At 42.4% G+C, this 21,276-nt stretch overlaps 1 protein-coding gene across 1 annotated transcript; it reads right to left on the bottom strand.

Annotated features, from left to right (window-relative positions):
• Nucleotides 1-4,470: 4,470 nt before the first annotated feature.
• Nucleotides 4,471-20,499, bottom strand: LOC138366457 (F-box DNA helicase 1-like). The gene is made up of 5 exons (XM_069327506.1): nucleotides 20,394-20,499; nucleotides 18,636-18,710; nucleotides 14,474-14,670; nucleotides 8,726-9,558; nucleotides 4,471-4,603 (listed from the first exon to the last, which is right to left on the bottom strand). Exons 1-5 carry the CDS (start codon nucleotides 20,497-20,499, stop codon nucleotides 4,471-4,473), a joined length of 1,344 nt encoding a protein of 447 aa, XP_069183607.1.
• Between the last annotated feature and the right edge of the window lie 777 nt (nucleotides 20,500-21,276).

Genomic DNA, 21,276 nt, shown 5'->3' with positions numbered 1-21,276 from the left:
CAAGAAATGTGAAGATTTGTCACAACAATCACCAGTTGATTATGCTGACCTGGAAAGCTATTATCAAGCAGCTGCAGGTAAATTTGAGCAAATCAAATGCCAAATAGCAACATATGTGGCTGAACTTGCCAACACCAATTTATCAGAAACAGAAATAGACGACATTATGGTTGATCTAGCGAATTATGAAGATCACACTCAGGCCACATTACAGCCTTACGTCAAATTAATTGCCCAGAACAAGGCAACAACAACAACAGTTGCATCTAATACGAGTCAAGCAGAAGCTCGACTCCCTCCAATTAATTTACCCACTTTCTCAGGAAAAGATGAGGAAGATTGGGATGAATTTTGGAACAAATTCGTTGACCTTGTGGACTCAAAACAATCTTTACCAAAGAGTAGTAAATTCTCTTATTTGCAAGGCCAATTATCAGGTGAGGCTAAAACAGTAGTATCCCATCTGAGATTAACTAATGACGGCTATGATCTGGCAGTAAAACTCCTCAAGGATAATTATGCTGATCCAGAAGTAAGAACATCACATTTAGTTCATGAGCTGTTGCATTTACCCCCACCGGAGGCTTCAGCTGATTCACTCCAAGTCTTCAAGCTGGAGGTAGAATCATTGATCAATGCCCTCAGCCTGACAGCAGATACAAACGGGGCTGAGTGGGTCTTGAAAATAATTGTCCAGGAGAAAATACCTAGGGACATATTGAGACAAATGAGTGCTCATTACAATAAAAGCATCTTATCCATAAATGAAATATCTGAGGGTTTAAAGTCAGTAGTTCATCAATTACGAACACATGACAAATTAAAACCACCAAGTAAACCCTCAGAAACCAATAATAGTAAACCACAGAGTACCAAAGGTACTCCAAATCAATCTAGACAATATAATTCAACACCAAAGTGGAACAGTAGCAGTGTGGGCGTATATGCAGTGGGACCCTCCAAGCCTATAGTTACTGTGTCACCCAAGAACGTGACACCAAAGGGTACTGGAAGCTATGGAACATGTTTGTTCTGCAATGAGAAACATTCAATGTACCACTGCCCTAACTTTCCTGATAGTGACGCCCGTGTTGAGCGACTCAAAGATTTGCAACATTGCACGAGGTGCCTCAGGAAACATAACATCAACGACTGTGATACCCAATTACACACTTGTAATAGGTGTATCAAAGGTCAGCAACATGCAGCATTGTGCAGAGACACCAAAACAACGTCTCCAAACCCCAAGGTGGAAGATAACATTCCCACCACAGTACAGTACTGCAAGGTGCAACAAACAAAGAGTGTCCAATCGGCAAAGTCTAAAGGTAATACGACTTTGCCTACTGCCCAAATTACCATCCTGAATAAGAGGGCCAAGGTCCATACCCGTGGGTTGTTTAACCAAGGGTCCCAGAGAACATGTCACTAAAAAGTTGGCAGATGAACTACAATTAAGGCCTGTAGCCCAGATGTCATTCAATATCTCAGGGTTTGTAACAGATGCAGGACCTCAAGTCTACCAGGTGGTACAACCATCAGTACGTTTAGGCAGGTACGTCTGTAGAGTACAAGCCATTGTGGTGGACAAAATACCAGTAGACCTACAAGTTCAAGGTCTGAGAGCAACAGCCAAATTCCTGAGATATAGAGGAATAAAATTGGCAGATAATATTAAGTCTGATCACCTCACCGACTTCGGTCTCCTTGTAGGGACAGACTATTGCCATCGATTCATTGGTAGCCCTACTAAATATCAGGGCATAACCATGTTAAATTCTGCAGGAGGTAAATTACTCTCAGGCCCAGTATCAAGCCTGAGGAGACCTATGACTGCAGATAAACAATACCAATAGAAATCTAAATTTGTCAGCTGATTATATTTCTCCAGTAGCATAATACTAAGGAGATTACAGCTGACTATACCAACAGAGGTTGATGTTAGTATCATCATTTAAAGCTGAAGATGAGTTCATGAGGCCTCAGTGGCAAATCAGTGAACAGTAGCCTAAACAGCTACAAGTCACTGCGATCAATGTCAATAAACCCACTGCAGTCTCAGAACCATACTTTACTTTAATGATGAGCTATTCAATCTTCTGAATCAATTAACTAAATTAAACCCCAATAAATCTGATGACTGATTTGATACATTTATTATTTAATCAAGATGCATTCCATGGGCCTCAGTGTTTATATATCAGTGACCAGTTACCTGAACAAACTTCAAGTTATATCTAATGTCACTGAGCTCACTGCAGTCCCTGAATCATACTTGACTGTAGTACTTGATCACATTCAGTCTTCTGGGTTAAATAATATGTAATTAGGCTTGAATTTTAGCCTTTCAAGAGTTAACAGGGAAATGAAATCGCATTAGACTTCTAACCCCTGCAACTCTAGTACGGGACATCCGTCCTGTACGAACAGACGCACAAATGTGTGATTACTAACTACTAACATCAAATTAGTCTAATAATTCGAAGGAGGAGTATCGTCTGTTCTAAATAGGACTTCGACCCGTGAGCAGCCCCCGGGGAATTATGTCGGAAAATCCGACACCATTTAATAATATCATATGGGCAGATAATATTGCTGTGTTGTATAAACAAGTTAACCCATAGTAAATGTAACTTGTAGTGGAATTTCTGTCTATAGAAAACGGGATATCATTACCACATACTATTATAATTTCACCACCTATTATGGTGGGAATTATTCTTAAATACATTAGTCTTTGGACTTTACCATCATAAAAACATCTCATATAAATTAACTTAATTATCAGAATTAAAATAGAGTAAATGTGACCCTTCTATCACTTACTGACATCTGGACAATGTAGGCCAGTAGCGTCAGTGAGGGGGGAGTGGTCAGCCATTGTTATTGTTGTTAAGACCACAGAGTCGTGGAGCAAATTCGGCTCCTATAAATTCTCTTGGACGAAGTGTTATGGAAGATCAGAGTAGTGATCTGCCATCATCAACACGCTGTCATCAATCTCAAGGGAAATGTCTTTCCGAAACCCGTTTATCTAATCATTTTTGGCCATTAATGTCAGTAGATAGGGCGGACCGGTTAGAACACGAATGATCGACTCAAACAAGGTAATTAAGCCTAGGTCTTTATGGTTCCAGGTACATTGTTTTCTCTGATATAGCTGTCATATATTAGGATTCTGGCTTCTTAGCTAGCGCCTTTTTGACAGGTCAAGACGAGGAAGCATGCTTTGTGTACCAGTTACTGGGTGATGGAAGCTACCTCAAAGAGGATAATTTGGTGTCTACATCCTGGATATACCTGGTGGACTATGGCCTGCTGTACAATAAGATAAGGAACCTCTTCAGTGTACACTAATGTGTAGTTAATACTGTAGTTTGATTGGCTGCATATATATAAATTTAATATAAACCCCTCCTAATGTGTAGAGGATCGATTTGTGAGATTATTGCAGAAATACAGTCCACTTAACATCATACAAATTGCTATCGAAGTATACAAATTAACGTAAATATAAATTCTATATAAATTCATATAAATTAAATAAAATAAATCTCACAGGTCGGTTCCCACAGTTGTGTGTAGTCTCTCAAGACCATCGGGTCGAGCAGAGTCCCTCTAGGCAGAAAGGTGGATCTGGGGCGACCACAAAGTGGCATTTCCTCATGGTTCTCATGTCTAAATAAACTAGCCCATATATTATTTTGTTGGTGAATGTTAACTCCTTAAGGTTGTATCTGGCATGAAAATTATATATGGAATAGTAGTAGTAATTTAAACACTTGTTTAACATTCATACTCTCTGGCATAGATCTTAACTCGACACAATTGCCTCTTGTTAATCTTCGTATTTGTATACAAACGTGACCTTTCAGTTGCTGTCCCCTATGACCTTGAGATGCAACCCGTTCTCGCAAATTCGCATAGTCAATATTGACTTATTAACTACGTGCATAGGTGACATACTAAACATAATAGATACCCTTAAAAAGCTTCATAGAAAACACCGACCTTACCTAACCTTGTTAGTATCTTAAGATAAGCATCTTATTGCTTCGTAATTACAATTATTACTTAACCTATACCTATAATAGGTTAAGTAACAATTGTAATTACGAAGCTATAAGATGCTTATCTTAAGATACTAACAAGGTTAGGTAAGGTCGGTGTTTTCTATGAAGCTTTTTAAGGGTATCTATTATGTTTAGTATGTCACCTATGCACTTATTAAATAAGTCAATATTGACTTTACGAATTTGCGAGAATGGGGTGTGATATGTGACCATTCAGTACCTGGTCCCCTGTGACCTTGAGATGTAATCTTTCAGTACCTGACCTACTTGCTTTGAAAGTCAGGTATTGGTCTACTAAGTTTTGAAATGTTAGGTATTAGTGTACAAAGCCTTGAATGTCAAGTATTGGTCTAATAACCTCTGAAGGTCAGATACTAGTTTACTAGTCTTTGTAACTCTAATTAATTACCTGAACCATTTTTAACTGGTGATATAAGGTGGAACCCGGCAAGTGCAGCTTCCCAGTAATCAACATCAAGCGGGGAGCAATCTTGTTCTCAATCTTTATCCACAACCTATAGCCCATGAAACTGAAAAAAAAACACTATTATTGAAGCAAATATATGAATTACTAGAGTTAAAAACAATATAACTTAAATACTAAAACAGCTGCTACGTTTTTGGTGGTAAATGGGAAGGAATGGGGCGAGAGGGGAGACTAATGACGAAGTGGAGAGAGAGAGACAGAGAGACAGAGAAAGAGAGTTTAGGGAGAGATAATTAAAATTATATCTTAATAAATTGATGAATGAAAGTAGTCCCATTAGCCTTGTTCCTATGGGCATGGAGAGGGTTATGAGGGATAGCATCCAGATGAAAAGGTCTATTAATAACAACGTCAGTTCTCAGAATAATATCAGGATTACAGAAAAGACACCTGATCATAATTCCATAGAAGACATCATTGCAGGTGCATTGGCAGTCAGAAATAGAGGTGACATGGTCAGGAGACTAAGAAGGATAAGAGGATTGGGTCCCGGGTAGTAGCCAAGCTCCTCAAAGAGGCTGGTAAATGGGACTCCGCAGGGAGGAATACTAGACCTTTTCCTCTTCAACTGTCTCATGGATCAATTCATGAAGCTCAAGTTACCAAACGCCAAACTGCCTAACTATGCAGACGACTTTGTGGCCATTATCAATGTAAAAGGCACCAGGAATTATGCACAAAAATGCCTAGACATCGTCAGCGGGGAAGCGGAATGCAAAGCAGTAAAAATAAACAGGAATAAAACCGAAGCAATGGCCGTTAAAATAACTCAAGACTCACAATACAAGGACATGAAATTGAGTGGGTTACCTCTTTTCAATACCTTGGAGTCAAAATAGACAGCCATTTTAAATTCACGCAAGAAATTTAATATCTTCAGCAACGTTGCAAAGCCAGAAACACAGCTTTGCGCTCCCTGACAAGTCTTGGAAATGGTGCAACTATACCAGTACTCAAAATGTACTACGTTCAAACAGTTAGGTCACTCATTGACTACGCTGCTCCTGTTTTTACATCCTTCTATGATAACCAAGGGGAGAAACTCGAGGCGTCACAAAATTATGCCCTCAGAACAGTGCTGAGAACACCTCTATGGACAGGTCGAGAGAATCTAAGAATAGAAACCAACTAACCAGACTTAGGAAACAGGATCAAACAAAGAATAGCCACCATAACAGCAAAACTTGTTGGAACCATCGCCAGACTGTCAATCAATGATAGCATACACAGATCGTTTCACAGAAACCTTTAATATGGAACAAGTGCATGGACGGATAATCTGGTCAAGATTCTAGAGAAAGTGCTACTGGCACTTTCTCTAGAATCATGATCAAGCAAGTATTGCGTCAGCCAGAAAAATGATAGGATGGATTACGAGAACCTTCAAGTCCAGTGATCCCATCACAATGGTTGTATTCTTCAAATCACTTGTGTTGTCTCGTCTTAAGTACTGCTCAGTACTCACTTCCCCCTTCAGAGCAGGAGAAATTGCTGAAATTGAGGGAATACAGAGAACATATACGGCACGCATAGACGAGATAAAGCACCTAAATTATTGGGATCGTCTCAAAGCTCTCCAAATGTTCTCACTAGAAAGGAGACGAGAGAGATACCAAATAATATACACATGGAAAATACTGGAGGGACAGGTCCCAAATCTGCACAGTAGAATAACAACGTACTGGAGTGAACGACATGGAAGAAAATGCAGAATAGAACCAGTGAAGAGCAGAGGTGCCATGCGCACAATCAGAGAGCACTGTATAAACATCAGAGGTCCACGGTTGTTCAACGTCCTACCAGTGAGCATCAGAAATATTACAGGAATAACCGTGGACATCTTCAAGAGGAAACTAGATTGTTTCCTTCAAGGAGTGCCGGACCAACCGGGCTGTGGTGGGTATGTGGGCCTGCGGGCCGCTCCAAGCAACAGCCTGGTGGACCAAACTCTCACAAGCCAAGTCTGGCCTCAGGCCGGGCTTGGGGAGTAGAAGAACTCCCAGAACCCCATCAACCAGGTAACCAGGTTAAGTGAACTTGAAATGGACCAGTTTTTCACAGATTAAGGAGCAAATCAAGAAGAAAATACTCCCATCTGTCAAAGGTCGCCACAGAGCCATAGTAGCTGAAGGAAGATCCACTGCGATGTGGTTCGAACCCATTGGGTCGAGCAGAAACCCTCGAGCACAGCGGTTTGAACGAGGTCCCTAAAGTCCGGAGAGTCGAGCAGAGATCGTGAAGGCCACAGGTTTGTGTGCACAATAAACTAGCCGCCTCCGGTGGCAACAATCAATCAATCTCAAGACTATCAGGTCGAGCAGAGTCCCTCTAGGCAGAAAGGTGGATCTGGGGCGACCACAAAGTGGCATTCCCTCATGGTTCTCATCTCTAAATAAACTAGCCCATATACTATTTTGTTGGTGAATGTTAACTCCTTAAGGTTGTATCTGGCGTGAAAATTATATATGAACAGTATTAGTAACTTAAGCACTTGTTTAACATTTATACTCTCTGGCATAATTCTTAACTCGACACTATTGCCCCTGTTAATCTTCGTATTTGTATACAAACGTGACCTTTCAGTTGCTGTCCCCTATGACCTTGAGATGTGACCATTCAGTACCTGGTCCCCTGTGACCTTGAGATGTAACCTTTCAGTACCTGACCTACTTGCTTTGAAAGTCAGGTATTGGTCTACTAAGTTTTGAAATGTTAGGTATTAGTGTACAAGCTTTGAATGTCAAGTATTGGTCTAATAAGCTCTGAAGGTCAGATACTAGTTTACTATTCTTTGTAACTCTAATTAATTACCTGAACCATTTTTGACTGGTGATATAAGGTGGAACCCGGCAAGTGCAGCTTCCCAGTGATCAACATCAAGCGGGGAGTAATCTTGTACTCAATCTTTGCCCACACATCTGGCATGAAGCTGAAACAACATACTATTATTAAAGGAAAATATATGAATTACTAGAGTTAAGAACAATATAACTTAAATACTAAAACAGCTGCTACGTTTTTAGTGGTAAATGAGAAAGAATGGGGGGAGAGGGGAGACTAATGACGAAGTGGAGAGACAGGAGAGAGAGAGGAGAGAGAGTTGAGAGAGAGGGAGAGGAGGTGACGAATGACGAGGTGTAGGGGATAGAAAGGAGACTGATTGCGAAGTGGAGGAGATAGGGGAGACTGATGACGAGAGAGAGGAGACTGATAATGAAATGGAAGAGCAAGTGATGGATATATATCAGTGCTAGCATTTTACACTGGGGTAACAGTACAGTGTTACAAAATGAACTATGTATATCATAGCTAGGTGATCATTGTACATAAGATACGTGAACAATGAACATCAAGGATAGCTGAACACTGTACATCATAGAGAGGTGAACACTGAAAATCATGGATAGGTGAACTCTGTACATCATAGAGAGGTTAACACTGAACAGCATAGATATGTAAACACTACATCAAGGCAAGGTGAACATTATGTATCATAAATATGTGAACATTGTGCATCATAGGTAAGTGAAGAATGTGCATCATAGATAGGTGAACACTGAACATCATGTCTAGGTGAACACTTTGCATCATGGCTAGGTGAACACTGTGCATCATGCTAAGTGAACAGTGGTAATGTAGGTCCAGTATCTGGCTGTGTAATGTAATAAATGAACAGCCAACTACTACATGAACATAGCAGCATAATAAACCACTAACAAGAGAATGGATCATTAACAGCAAAATTAACCATTAATAACTCACGACACAACTAACAACGGTTACTCACACAAGGACTCTGGAATCTCCCCGTATCGTACACCTGGGGCATAAATACCCTTCACGAAACCGGTCACCATAACTAGGTATGGAGTATGGCAGTACCTGAAAATTACATACAAAATTACGTATGTTCACATATATATGTGACAACTTTCCTCTGTACACTTGATATACCTAGTCATATACCATCACTATTTTGAAAGCCAGCAGTAATATATTACACAAAACGCCTAAATATTACTTCTGAGCCAAAATTATAAAGGAAGTAAATATAAAAAATAAATGCGAGGGTACCTTAATTAGTAGCGGGAAGGGTGAGCCGATGATGGGGGCGTGGCAGTGCAGACACTTAACATTCTTCCCAACACTCTCCCTCGCTACTAACACTTGCAGCTGGTCCCGGGCGAGAAGGATGGCATAGAGAACGTCACTGTTGATGGTCAAGAACTTCTTAGCTCGCGTCAATGACACATAAAGCAGCCTCCGCAGCCTCCGATTTGGAGATAACCCGATGGTATCGATGGGAGCGTCATCTTTCAATATAACCCAGTCCCATTCTAGGCCTTTGGCCATGCCAATTGTACTGAAGGTGATGTCTGCCTCCGATGCCGCTGTGCCGCACCTCTGAGTGAGCAGAGTTACGTGATTGGGTGTCCGAGACCCACTGTAATGGAACATCATAATTTTGGAATGCAAATCCTGGTCTTCAACAGATTTAGCGAAGGTTGTTAGGCTGGCTATTGTTTCGAACTTGGCCACTAATGGGTTCTGAATATTTACTGTTTCTCTCGTGGCGAGCCCCTCCTGAATTAGATATAAATTATATATGTCCATAACATCGTCATATCCATACTTACTCATCCCACCAGCAAATGTCATGGATGCTGCTATATACTCACAATCCTCACATATTTCCGTGGCTATTTTATAAAGTTCAAAATTTGACTTTGCTATGTAAGCCCTTTTGAGTTTTGAGTTTGGGTCAAAAACTCGAGGATCTGGAGTATGGACAAATGAGTCCTTTATTCTTGATCCGACAACAGTCCGGTTGCAAACCCCATAGACGGACTCCAGAACACATTGTGCTGCATACGACACCTCGGGGCCGAACCTGAAGGACTGGCTGAGGTAAAACTTGTGAGTGGGTGTCACCTTATCGAAGGCGCTGACTGTCCCTCGGGAGGGGCCCAGATGCTGGTAAGAGTCTCCCACAAACACCTGAAAAATAAGCAACACCTCAATTCAATAACAACGGTCAAGGGATGACAGCATGTGCACAGAAGTTTTAGGTGAGATTTCAGCCGGCGCCTCGTAAGGGAAAGGTGACGAAATATAGGGTAGACGGCAGCCAGCACCACTTACGGAAAGGGTGAGGAAGTGTAGGGTAAACGGCAGCCAGCATCACATAAGGGAAGGGTGAGGAAGTGTAGGGAAGACGACAGCCAGTGTCATATAAGGAAAGGATGACGTAGTATATGGAAGAGTGGCAGCTAGCATCATGTAAAGGAAGGGTGACGGAGTGAAAATTAGTGGGCATTCAGCATCACGTAGGACAAGTGTGACGGAGTGTAAGGTAGATGGCAGCCAGCATCACATAGGAGAAGGGTGACAGAGTGTAGGGTAGAAGGCAGCCACCATAACATAAGGCAACGGGGGAAAAGTGTACGGTAGAGGGCAGCCAGCATCACGTAAGAAAAGTGTGTGTGAGTGCATGGTAGGGGACAGCGAGCCCCCATGAAGGAGGGTGTGTGAGTGTATGTTAGTGAGCAGCCAGCACCACATATGGGTGTGTGTGAGTGCATGGTAGTGGGCAGCCGTATGAGGGAGTGTGAGTGCATGGTAGTGAGCAGCCAGCCCCCACGAAGGAGGGTGTGTGAGTGCACGGTAGTGGGCAGCCAGCCCCCAAGAAGGAGGGTGTGTGAGTGCATGGTAGTGAGCAGCCAGCCCCCACGAAGGAGGGTGTGTGAGTGCATGGTAGTGAGCAGCCAGCCCCCAAGAAGGAGGGTGTGTGAGTGCATGGTAGTGGGCAGCCAGCCCCCACGAAGGAGGGTGTGTGAATACATGGTAGTAGGCAGCCAGCACCACGTACGTGGGTGTGTGGTAGGGGGTTCTATTATGAACCCCATATAGCCTTTGATCTCCGGTCTGCAGCAGTTAGTTTAGTTCATTTATTATGCATCCATACTCATCTTGTGGGCGGTAGTGGAAAGGGTTACGAGGCACATAATGGGCTCAGGGACTGAACCCCACAATTCATTTAGCTAAGCAAGTTACAATCTTGATGAGCTATTTACAAAATTCAGTATAAGTCGTCACATCAACAATGGGTTTGAGATCGGTAAACAAATACAGTTTCTAAATTAAGCAACTGACATATGTGGAGAGCTACTGTCACAATTGATATGTTTATCCTGCTCACCACCCTCCATCCAGCAGTGTGAGAATTATTCGTCACTCGGTCCTACAGAAGATCCAAATAAATGTTTTAGTATAGTTTGCAGATTAAAACCTACTGCTGGATATAACAGAAGAGACATTGTCGAGTCATTAAGGCAATTCTGAGCAATTTAATGGGAGCAGGGGGATATATTTAACGTAATTTAAAACGCGCCCAAAACAATGAACTGACGTTTTTAGCACCTTTAGAAAACACAAAAATGTTTGGTGGGTAGCAGGTAAAATATTAAAATACAGTCCACTTTAAATTTAAAATAAAGTAAATAATATAGATGTCGACAGTATGTAGATGGGAAAAGAGGATGACGTCATCGCTAGTGTCGTGTCGTGTGCAGAAGTGACGTCATCGCTGCTGACGAAACGTGTGTTGGGATGACGTTATTGCTGGTGACGTAACGTGTGCAAGGATGACGTCATCGCTGGTGGCGTAACGTGTGTTGGGATGACGTTATTGCTGGTGACGTAACGTGTGCAAGGATGACGTCATCGCTGGTGACGTAACGTGTGCAAGGATGACGTCATCGCTGGTGACGTAACGTGTGCAAGGATGACGTTATTGCTGGTGACGTAACGTGTGCAAGGATGACGTTATTGCTGGTGACGTAAGGTGTGCAAGGATGACGTCATCGCTGGTGACGTAACGTGTGCAAGGATGACGTTATTGCTGGTGACGTAACGTGTGTTGGGATGACGTTATTGCTGGTGACGTAACGTGTGTTGGGATGACGTTATTGCTGGTGACGTAACGTGTGCAAGGATGACGTCATCGCTGGTGACGTAACGTGTGTTGGGATGACGTTATTGCTGGTGACGTAACGTGTGCAAGGATGACGTCATCGCTGGTGACGTAACGTGTGCTAGGATGACGTCATCGCTGGTGACGTAACGTGTGCAAGGATGACGTCATCGCTGGTGACGTAACGTGTGCAAGGATGACGTTATTGCTGGTGACGTAACGTGTGCAAGGTTGACGTCATCGCTGGTGACGTAACGTGTGCTAGGATGACGTCATCGCTGGTGACGTAACGTGTGCAAGGATGACGTCATCGCTGGTGACGTAACGTGTGCAAGGATGACGTTATTGCTGGTGACGTAACGTGTGCAAGGTTGACGTCATCGCTGGTGACGTAACGTGTGCTAGGATGACGTCATCGCTGGTGACGTAACGTGTGCAAGGATGACGTCATCGCTGGTGACGTAACGTGTGCAAGGATGACGTTATTGCTGGTGACGTAACGTGTGCAAGGATGACGTCATCGCTGGTGACGTAACGTGTGCAAGGATGACGTCATCGCTGGTGACGTAACGTGTGCTAGGATGACGTCATCGCTGGTGACGTAACGTGTGCAAGGTTGACGTCATCGCTGGTGACGTAACGTGTGCAAGGATGACGTCATCGCTGGTGACGTAACGTGTGCAGGGATGACGTCATCGCTGGTGATGGGACGAGTGTAAAGGGTTGTCGACATCACTTTCCAGCGAAAGGTCAAGGAGAGAGAACCCAATTCGCCGCATATTGGAAGAGAAGACTAATGCGTTTTGGTGAGGAATCTGTAGTTATCTGCTACTGAAACAAGAAGATTGTGGTTTGTGGCAATTGTGGCATTTGTCTCGACATGTGGGACCAGAAGGGTGGTCTGAAGACAAGGGGTGATCGTACCCTGGTAGTCTACTGTCGTAGACCTAAGAAGAGGTCTGTTTATTCTTGGAGGGGATCTATTGAAAAGGTAAACCGAGTTGGTGCCTGTTTAATGACCCGACACTCAAGCCTGATAATAGCGAAGTCGACAGTGATGGACGAATGAAGAATTTGTGGGCGACGAACAGAGGTCAACTACAGGCGCCATCTTGACATTGGGAAACAAGCAACGTCACTCCAGTAATTTTGTGGTAAGAGCCTTTGATCTTATTTTGGAGTTTATATACATGAATTAGTCGTGCATGTAGTGATTATAAAGTGATAATAGTGAGTTAAGAAGACATAGCATGATAGTGGCCAGAGCAACACATGTTTGCTCAACAGTGGTCGGTGATCAACTAATTGTGAGCAACTACAGGAGAAGATTTCTAGTGTGGACTCGCCTGGATAGGGAAGGTCTTCAGCTGTCCCTCACTTCCTAGTGAGGGACAGCTGAAGACGGAGAGTGCTGGAAGAGTTTATTTTAATTACTTTATAGTGGTTCATGGAAAGTGATTATTTTGTTGAGGTAAACTTGCAGATTCGTGTATGGGGGCTTTAAGGAGTTTACATCTATTCGACGAGCAACTGATAGATGATTCTGTTGTTGGTTTACAAGAAGACCCTATCGGCAAAGAGGAAGCTTATCTAATAACAAGAAAGATCAATCTAGTAAACGATCTATGGAGGATCATTTGGTCGTCTGTGTTTGTTTGTTTGCGAAAGAAATAGTTTTATAGCGTTTTTGCGATTGCGATACTTGTTTGCAAACTAGACAACTTTACACCTGTTCTTGTCAGGGAATTGAGTGTCAGGGCTCTGAGTGTCAGGGCTCTGGGTATCAGGACTCTGAGTGTCTGGGCTCTGAGTGTCAGGGCTCGTAGTGAAAGAGATCCTTGACCTGATGACCTGATATCCTCGACCTGATGACCTGACAAAAAGAAAAACTAAGGTAACTTCAATGGAGGACCGGTTGCTCACTTTGAGGGCGTTAACACATGACAGCAGGTGGTTATTGTGTCCTGAGTTCCTATTTTGGGGATACTAAATTTGGTATGATTCCGGGCGGTTGTTCAGTGAGCGGCGTGACATAGTATAGTGTCAGCCTGTGTGGGTGTCTGCTCAGCTTGTGTTGCATGTTTTTCGTATTTGTTAATGTGCGGAGATTATTTATTAGGGGTCCTCATCTGGGAGCTCCCTTTCTACATTGTTATAATTATGGGAATAAATTTGGGGTGCCTGAGTGTCAGGGCTCTGAGTGTCAGGGCTCTGAGTGTCAGGGCTCTGAGTGTCAGGGCTCTGGGTATCAGGCCGCTCCAAGCAACAGAGAAGCTTGCCTAGCAGTAAATAGGTACCTGGGAGTTAGACAGCTGCTACGGGCTGCTTCCTGGGAGTGTGTAACAAAAAGGAGGCCTGGTCAAGGACCGGGCCGCGGGGACGCTAATCCCCGAAATCATCTCAACATTACCTCAAGATAAGAAGAAGATACCTGTCTGGGTGCTCCCTTCCCTATTTAATGCAGTCTTGTAATAGTACCCAGCATTACGTAAGAGGGTGCAGAAATGTGTAGGAAACTTGGAAGCCAGCATCACGTCCTTTCTCCTCCCTGACTAGCTTCCTCCGACATCTTACTTTTCTTTCTCTTACTTCCAGATGCATCTCGCCAGCCCTCTGCCCTCTCTCCAGCTCTTTTTCCTCAGCAGTTCTCCAACTATTCCCCCCTCTATATAGTGCCTTCGTTCACGCCCCACACCCCTTTTTTGTCAGTCATCCCTCTACTGCTCTCTCTCCCCAGGCCACACATTGCCGACTATTCAGGCACGTGCCACCTCTTGAGTGGCTTAATCTTCATCAATCAGGCCACACACCTTTTCCCCCCTCTCTCTACAGCCCACTACCACTCTTTACTCTCTCAACTCTCTTCTCTCCCCTCTCCGTTTTCTCCGCTACTACTTTACCCACTTCCTTCTCTACCCTGCTGCTCTCGACTCTGCTGACCTTGGCAAAGTGTTGCCTGAGCAGGATGTCCAACATGGCAACACTGGCGTCTTCGGCTCCGTCGACCAACAACACGTCATAACCTTGGATGCGAGGCTTGGTTAGCTGCCAGGCCTTCACCACTCCGTCCTGTTGACAACACACAGCCGTTACAAGTGTTCTCACTGCAACATTTATATCAATGGAATACATGACATCTATCAGATAAGAAACAATTGAAAATATTTTATCTATTAGATGTGTAACAATGGAAAATATGCAATCTGTCAGATATGTTAAAATGAAAAATATGCCATCTATCTGATGTATTGCCATGAAATATATGAGATTTATGAGATGAGTAGCAATATAAAAAATGAGATCTATTAGGTGGAGCAACAATGGAAAATATGCGATCTATCAGATGTGTAGCAATGAAAAATATGCGATGTATTAGATGTGTAACAATGGAAAATATGCTATATATTAAGAACATACGAACATAAGAATGAAGGTAATTCCAGAAGGCCTATTGGGCCATTCGAGGCAGGTCCTATTTATATCCACCCAAACTTATTCATATATATGTCAAACCTAAGCTTGAAACAATCAAGGGTTCCTACTTCTATTATGTTACACGGTAATTGGTTCAACAAATCAACAACCCTGTTACCGAACCAGTAAAAATGAGAATTAGACGAGTAACAACAGAATATATGCGAACTATTAGATGAGTAACAACAGAAAATTTGCGAACTATTAGATGTGTAACAATAGATAATATGTGAACTATTAGATATATAACGATCGAAAATATGTGAACTATTAGATATGTAACAATAGATAATATGTGAACTATTAGATATATAACGATAGAAAATATGCAAACTAATAGATATGCAACAATGTAAAATAAATTAACTATTAGATATGTAACAATTAAACTCATGTCAACTATCAGATGAGTAACAATGGAAAAATGTACCATCTATCAGATGTGATTAACAAACCACACATCAGAAGATGAAGAAACTGCGACGTTTCGGTCCGTCGTGCTCCGACTCACAGGACTTTATCTTAGAGCATATAGGACTTGTGGCCCCTCTTATCTAGAACCCGAACTTTTATGAGACTTGTTTTGGAGTTTAGATTATAGCTCTTGGTTCATTGAAATAGCACACAGTAAAGCTAAAGGCATACTTTACACTAAAACTGGAAGACGGCCTTGGAATCCTGAGCAGAAAATATTTTTGAAACTTCCATATAATCCTCTTTTAAGTAAACTCACCTATAACGTAATTGATTCAAGACATAAAATCCTTTTCAGTTACCCCATACACAATTATGGAAAGGGTTTTTAACAATAGAGCAGGAGTTGATAGAAATCCATGAGGCGTTTATATATTACTTTGTAGAGATTGTCCATGTCGGGGAAACAGAGTGAAAACGTGAGATCAGATTTGAAGAACACAAGTAAGCATGTAGAATCGTGGCTGGTAACAGTGCTGTAGCAAACTAGAGTTGGGAAAGAGAATCACAATATAGATTTTAAGAAGTGTGAAATAATGCAGACGAGGAGTCACAATAACGTGGCTGAAATATGTTGACCAAACCACACACTAGAAAGGGAAGGGATGACGACGTTTCGGTCCATCCTGGACCATTTTCTTGTCGATTGTGAAATAATCTATAAAAGTAATAATATAAAAAAAAGAAGGGGTAGTTCAAAGGGGGTTATAATAAATATTCTGGTTACTTTCGCTGGTAACAAAAGGTATACTTCGGAGGATGGCTTTACTAGACAAATGATTCTAATTGAATTAAAATTATATCATAATAAATGGATGAATGTAAGTAGTCCCATTAGCCTTGTTCCTATGAGTATGGAGAATGTTATGAGGGATAGCATCCAGATGAACAGGTCAATTAATAACAACGTCAGTTCTCAGAATAATATCAGGATTGCAGAAAGGACACCTGATCATAATTCCATAGAAGACATCACTGCAGGTGCATTGGCAGTCGGAAATAGAGGTGACATGGTCAGGAGATCAAGAAGGATAAGAGGATTGGATCCCGGGTAGTAGCCAACCTCCTCAAAGAGGCTGGAAAATGGGACTCCGCAGGGAGGAATACTAGACCCTTTCCTCTTCAACTGTCTCATGGATCAAATCATGAAGCTCTAGTTACCAAACGCCAAACTGCCTAACTATGTAGACGACTTTGTGGCCATTATCAATGTCAAAGGCACTAGGAATTATGCACAAAAATGCCTAAACATCGTCAGCGGGGAAGCGGAATGCAAAACAGTAAAATAAACAGTAATAAAACCAAAGCAATGACTGTTAAAATAACTCAAGACATCAGACTCGCAATACAAGGACATGAAATTGAGTGGGTTACCTCTTTTCAATACCTTGGAGTCATAATAGACAGCCATTTGAAATTCACTCAAGAAATATAATATCTTCAGCAACGTTGCAAAGCCAGAAACACAGCTTTGCGCTCCCTGACATATCTTGGAAATGGTGCAACTGTGCCAATACTCAAAATGTACTACGTTCAAGCAGTTAGGTCACTCATTGACTACGCTGCCCCTGTTTTTACGTCTTTCTATGATAACCAAGGGGAGAAACTCGAGGTGTCACAAAATTATGCCCTCAGAACAACGCTGAGAACACCTCTATGGACCAGTCAAGAGAATCTAAGAATGGAAACCAACTAACCAGACTTAGTAAACAGGATCAAACAGAGAATAGCCACCATAACAGCAAAACTTGTTGGAACCATCGTCAGAATGTCAATCAAAGATAGCATACACAGATCGTTTCACAGATACCTTCAATATAGAACAAGTGCATGGACGGATAATCTGGTCAAGATTCTAGAGAAAGTGGACTTGAAATGGGCCAGTTTTTCATTGATTAAGGAGCAAATCAAGAAGAAAATACTCCCATCTGTCAAAAGTCGCCACAGAGCCAAAGTAGCTGAAGGAAAATCCACTGCGATTGGTATGAACAAGCCATTGGGTTGTTTGTCAGGCTCTTTCAAGCCTGACAAAACGATATCCACAGACTTTGCAGTAGCCATGCACCGACTCAGACTTGGTTACAAGTGCTGCTGGTAGATAATAAACCCAATAGTTAATGAGTGTCATATCTGTGGAAGAGATTTAGAGGCGCCACTATTGAATTACTTTCTGGAATGTGAAGCAACTGAAGCTGTGTGCATCAAACTCCACATTAATCTAACGACAGCAGCTGCATTAGATGCAAATTCCACAGTGACTACAATGATTAGAAAACCAGTTGAAGAATGGGACACAGTAGTGAACACTGTGCATCTACATCCGCCATGAAGATTATGCTATTAAAACGTGACTAAACCCAGTGCGCTAAAACAGAAACGAAAAAGAAACGGGAAAAGAAGGAACCCCCCTCCATTTTAAACTTTGACCCACTTATCAGAGTAACAAAATTATCACGAATAAACGAACTCAATTACGGGCTCACTGTAGCCCATGCTACATGGACATTTTGTTTGGAGTAACTAAATCTAAACAACAACAACAAAACTCTCTTCTTTATAAAAATCACTCCAAACACCTACAACGTCAGTTGCAGCCCCGTTCCTATACCAGGTAAGTCCACTACAGGCTCACTATAGCCCATGCAACTTGGAACTTTTTGGAACAAGCTGAATCTAAAACAACAAACAACATTTTCTACTGTTGGTAGAGGTTGTTTGTTATTTAAGATGAGCGGGGACCCGTGCCATCTCTGAGGTGGCGCAATTTTCATAATGTAATCTCTTCTTTTATAGGACTTGATAATGGTCCTAGAAGGACCGAAATATCGTCGTTTCTCCATATTCTGATGTGTGATTTGGTCATCATATCTTCGGCAACGTTATTGTGACTCTTTGTCTGCAGCTATCACATGTGTAACAATGAAAAATATGTCAGTTGCATTTACACTGTTCCAGTAAACGTCTCCGGACAAGTGACTTCCTACTTGATGAAGATGTGATACAACACTGTCCATAATTCCCACACCTGTGTCATAGACATCTGCAGCCTGGCCGAGCAATTGTTACAACACTGTCCATAACCCCACTCACCTTACTCATGGACACCTGCAGCCTGGCCGAGCACCTGTTACAACACTGTCCATAACCCACTCACCTGTGTCATGTGGATTAGCTGCCTCTCCGAGCACCTGTTCATCTCCTTCCACACTAACTCGGCAAGTGACTGGATCTGACAATATAAAGTTAAAATATAAATACAAAGTACTTCTTTGGTCAGTTATCGTCACTGTGTCTTCCAGGTACAGCGTCTAGACTTGACCTTGCATCAATGTGTGAAATTAAAGGGAAACTTTTCTAGATAGCGCTTAGGGAAAGCATTCTTCACTAGTCCTTAAGGGAAAGTATGTTTCTCTAGAGATTAAGTTATAGCATATACCTAAAGTGTTTATTAGGGTAAAGTATGCTCCTTTATCCCTTAAAGGAAAGTATGCTCCTTTATCCCTTAAAGGAAAGTATGCTCCACTAGTGCTTAAGGGAAAATGTGCTACTCTACTCTATTCAGGGTAAGTATACTTCACTATCGTTTCAAGGGGTAAGTGTACTTCAGGGTAAGTATACTTCACTAATATTTCACATTAAGTATACTTCACCTGTGTTTCTGTGTAAATACATTTCACTAGGGCTTCAGGGTAAGTATACTTCACCAGTGTTTCAGGGCAAGTATACTTCTCAATTGCAACAGAGTAAGTGTGTGGAAAATTTCCATCACAGAGTATGACATGTCTGAGTTACATGGTCTATGAGAGCGCACATGGCTCATGTCTAGCTATTTATAGAACAAAGCCAAACCCTCCCAGGATACAGAGAATGTCTAGTCAGCAAATGACCACCATTTTTAAGACATCACCCCAGGGAGGCATCTGTAGTGGGTTCCATACCAGGATGTGAATCTTATAGCCATCCAGTGGCTGTAAGCATATTATGGTAATACTCTAAAATAAATATAAATAATCATTAAATAATTGTTTAACCAGATAGGTTTGGTTAACGATTGTATAAAGCGATCGTTAAAACAGGTTGGGTGCTTATACCCACCTTGTTGTTGATTTAACTAGTGTCTAGACTGTGGCTAGAGTAAACACTCTAGCACCACAACAAAGGCACACCACTGTTATACCCACTGAGTTTCTGCCGTTATATATATATCCATGGACCTTTGTATGGTGGTGTAAACTACACATAAAAGTGTACAAGCATTAAGACTCATTGTTTAAAGAGACTAAAGTGTGTCTTGCCATAAACTGTTAGTGAAGTGTGATGTCACACCTGCGCAACACGAGCTGAAGGAGCCAGACACAATAATACATCTCATGCCACCACAACGGCAGTTAACAACACTACACTACTCAGCATCGGGTCTGCATTCACATAAAATAATAAGATTAAGAGTTTGATGAGATAAGCTAGATAGTGTGGGTCCACTTTTCTGGTAGGTCTTTGCTATATTCTCTTTTCCTTTGCAAACTCGCTATACCATGGGCTCATGAGCCCACCTTAGTAAGGTAATTACTTGCCACTTAGGTGCAAGGACGTGTTGTGTGTAGAGGCTCTGTGCTTGGTGAAGACGTCACTTGCAAGTGTGGAGTTGGTGAGGCACACGCAACTCGTCACTACATTATGAACGGTACAGTTCTAGTATCTTGGTAAAGGAAGTACGATGACAAGGTTCTGTCAGGAGAGGGTGACTGCGGTGTCAACCTCAGTCAAGCCGCCAGCTTCCTGTCCTCAACGAAGATACTATTATTAGTCAGCCTCAGGTAAATTCAAGATTCATCGCCTCTGCTATGATTCAGCAGATTCATCGGATGAGGAAATCTCGGCTGGATCAACATCTCCACGGAAGTGCCCCTACTCAACTGAAGATTTCCTTCCCTGGTTGCCAACAGCTGCAGCGCCCGCTCCTTCTGCAACTGTATCGCAAGCCACCCAGGCTCCGACACCTTCTCATTCTCATCCATCGTCATCTGCCTTTATTCCACCTTACTACATCTGCTGCAGGACCTGCGGTGAAGTGTCCATGCAGGACCTGCGGTAGTGTCCATGAAGTGGCAAGGAGGTTGTGTCCTTCTAGACACTATCTCCAACGACAGCACCACCATGACAACACGTAGTTAGACCAACGGACCGGCCAATAAGCCCAGGAAGAAGAAGACCAACGATACGAGCCTGATGATATCATCAATAAAAAAGAAGACCAGTAGAAGCGAAGAACACCACCAGAACCGCGACGAGAAGCCCGGTCTCCTGCAAGACACATCAGCAAGCATCCATGTAAATTTCACTCTACCACCAAACCACAGCATCAGCTACAAGTCTTATTATCTACGGTGATTGAGCCACCGATCTTTTTCTCCCCTCTTCGACTTCGCCCCTGCCTTCCATTCCCTGCTTACCTGCTCTAGGGGGCCCTAGGAACGTGGAGGTGATCTGCCAGTTAATTAAAGTGAAAGGTTAGATACAAGATTTGCCAGTTATTTAATGAAGATAGATAACGATGGGAACTGTTTGATAGGACACCTGAGTAAAGTGAGGGAAAGATTGAGTCACCTGTAGCTCACTTTGTGGAGTGAGCTCATGATGACAGGTGAGTGTCTCAGTCTGTAGTTCTCAAATCTGTGACGTGTAACTTCTCCCTCACAATTAAATACGAGTACGGGTGATTCCTTACTGAGGGTACTGGTATTGTTATGGTGTCAGCGAAGGTGGCACCACTGGGGGTGTCTGCTGTTTTACTT

Source organism: Procambarus clarkii, chromosome 19 (assembly GCF_040958095.1).
Source record: "Procambarus clarkii isolate CNS0578487 chromosome 19, FALCON_Pclarkii_2.0, whole genome shotgun sequence".
Lineage (NCBI taxonomy): Eukaryota > Metazoa > Arthropoda > Malacostraca > Decapoda > Cambaridae > Procambarus > Procambarus clarkii.
This window is presented reverse-complemented; position numbering and strand designations above follow the sequence as displayed.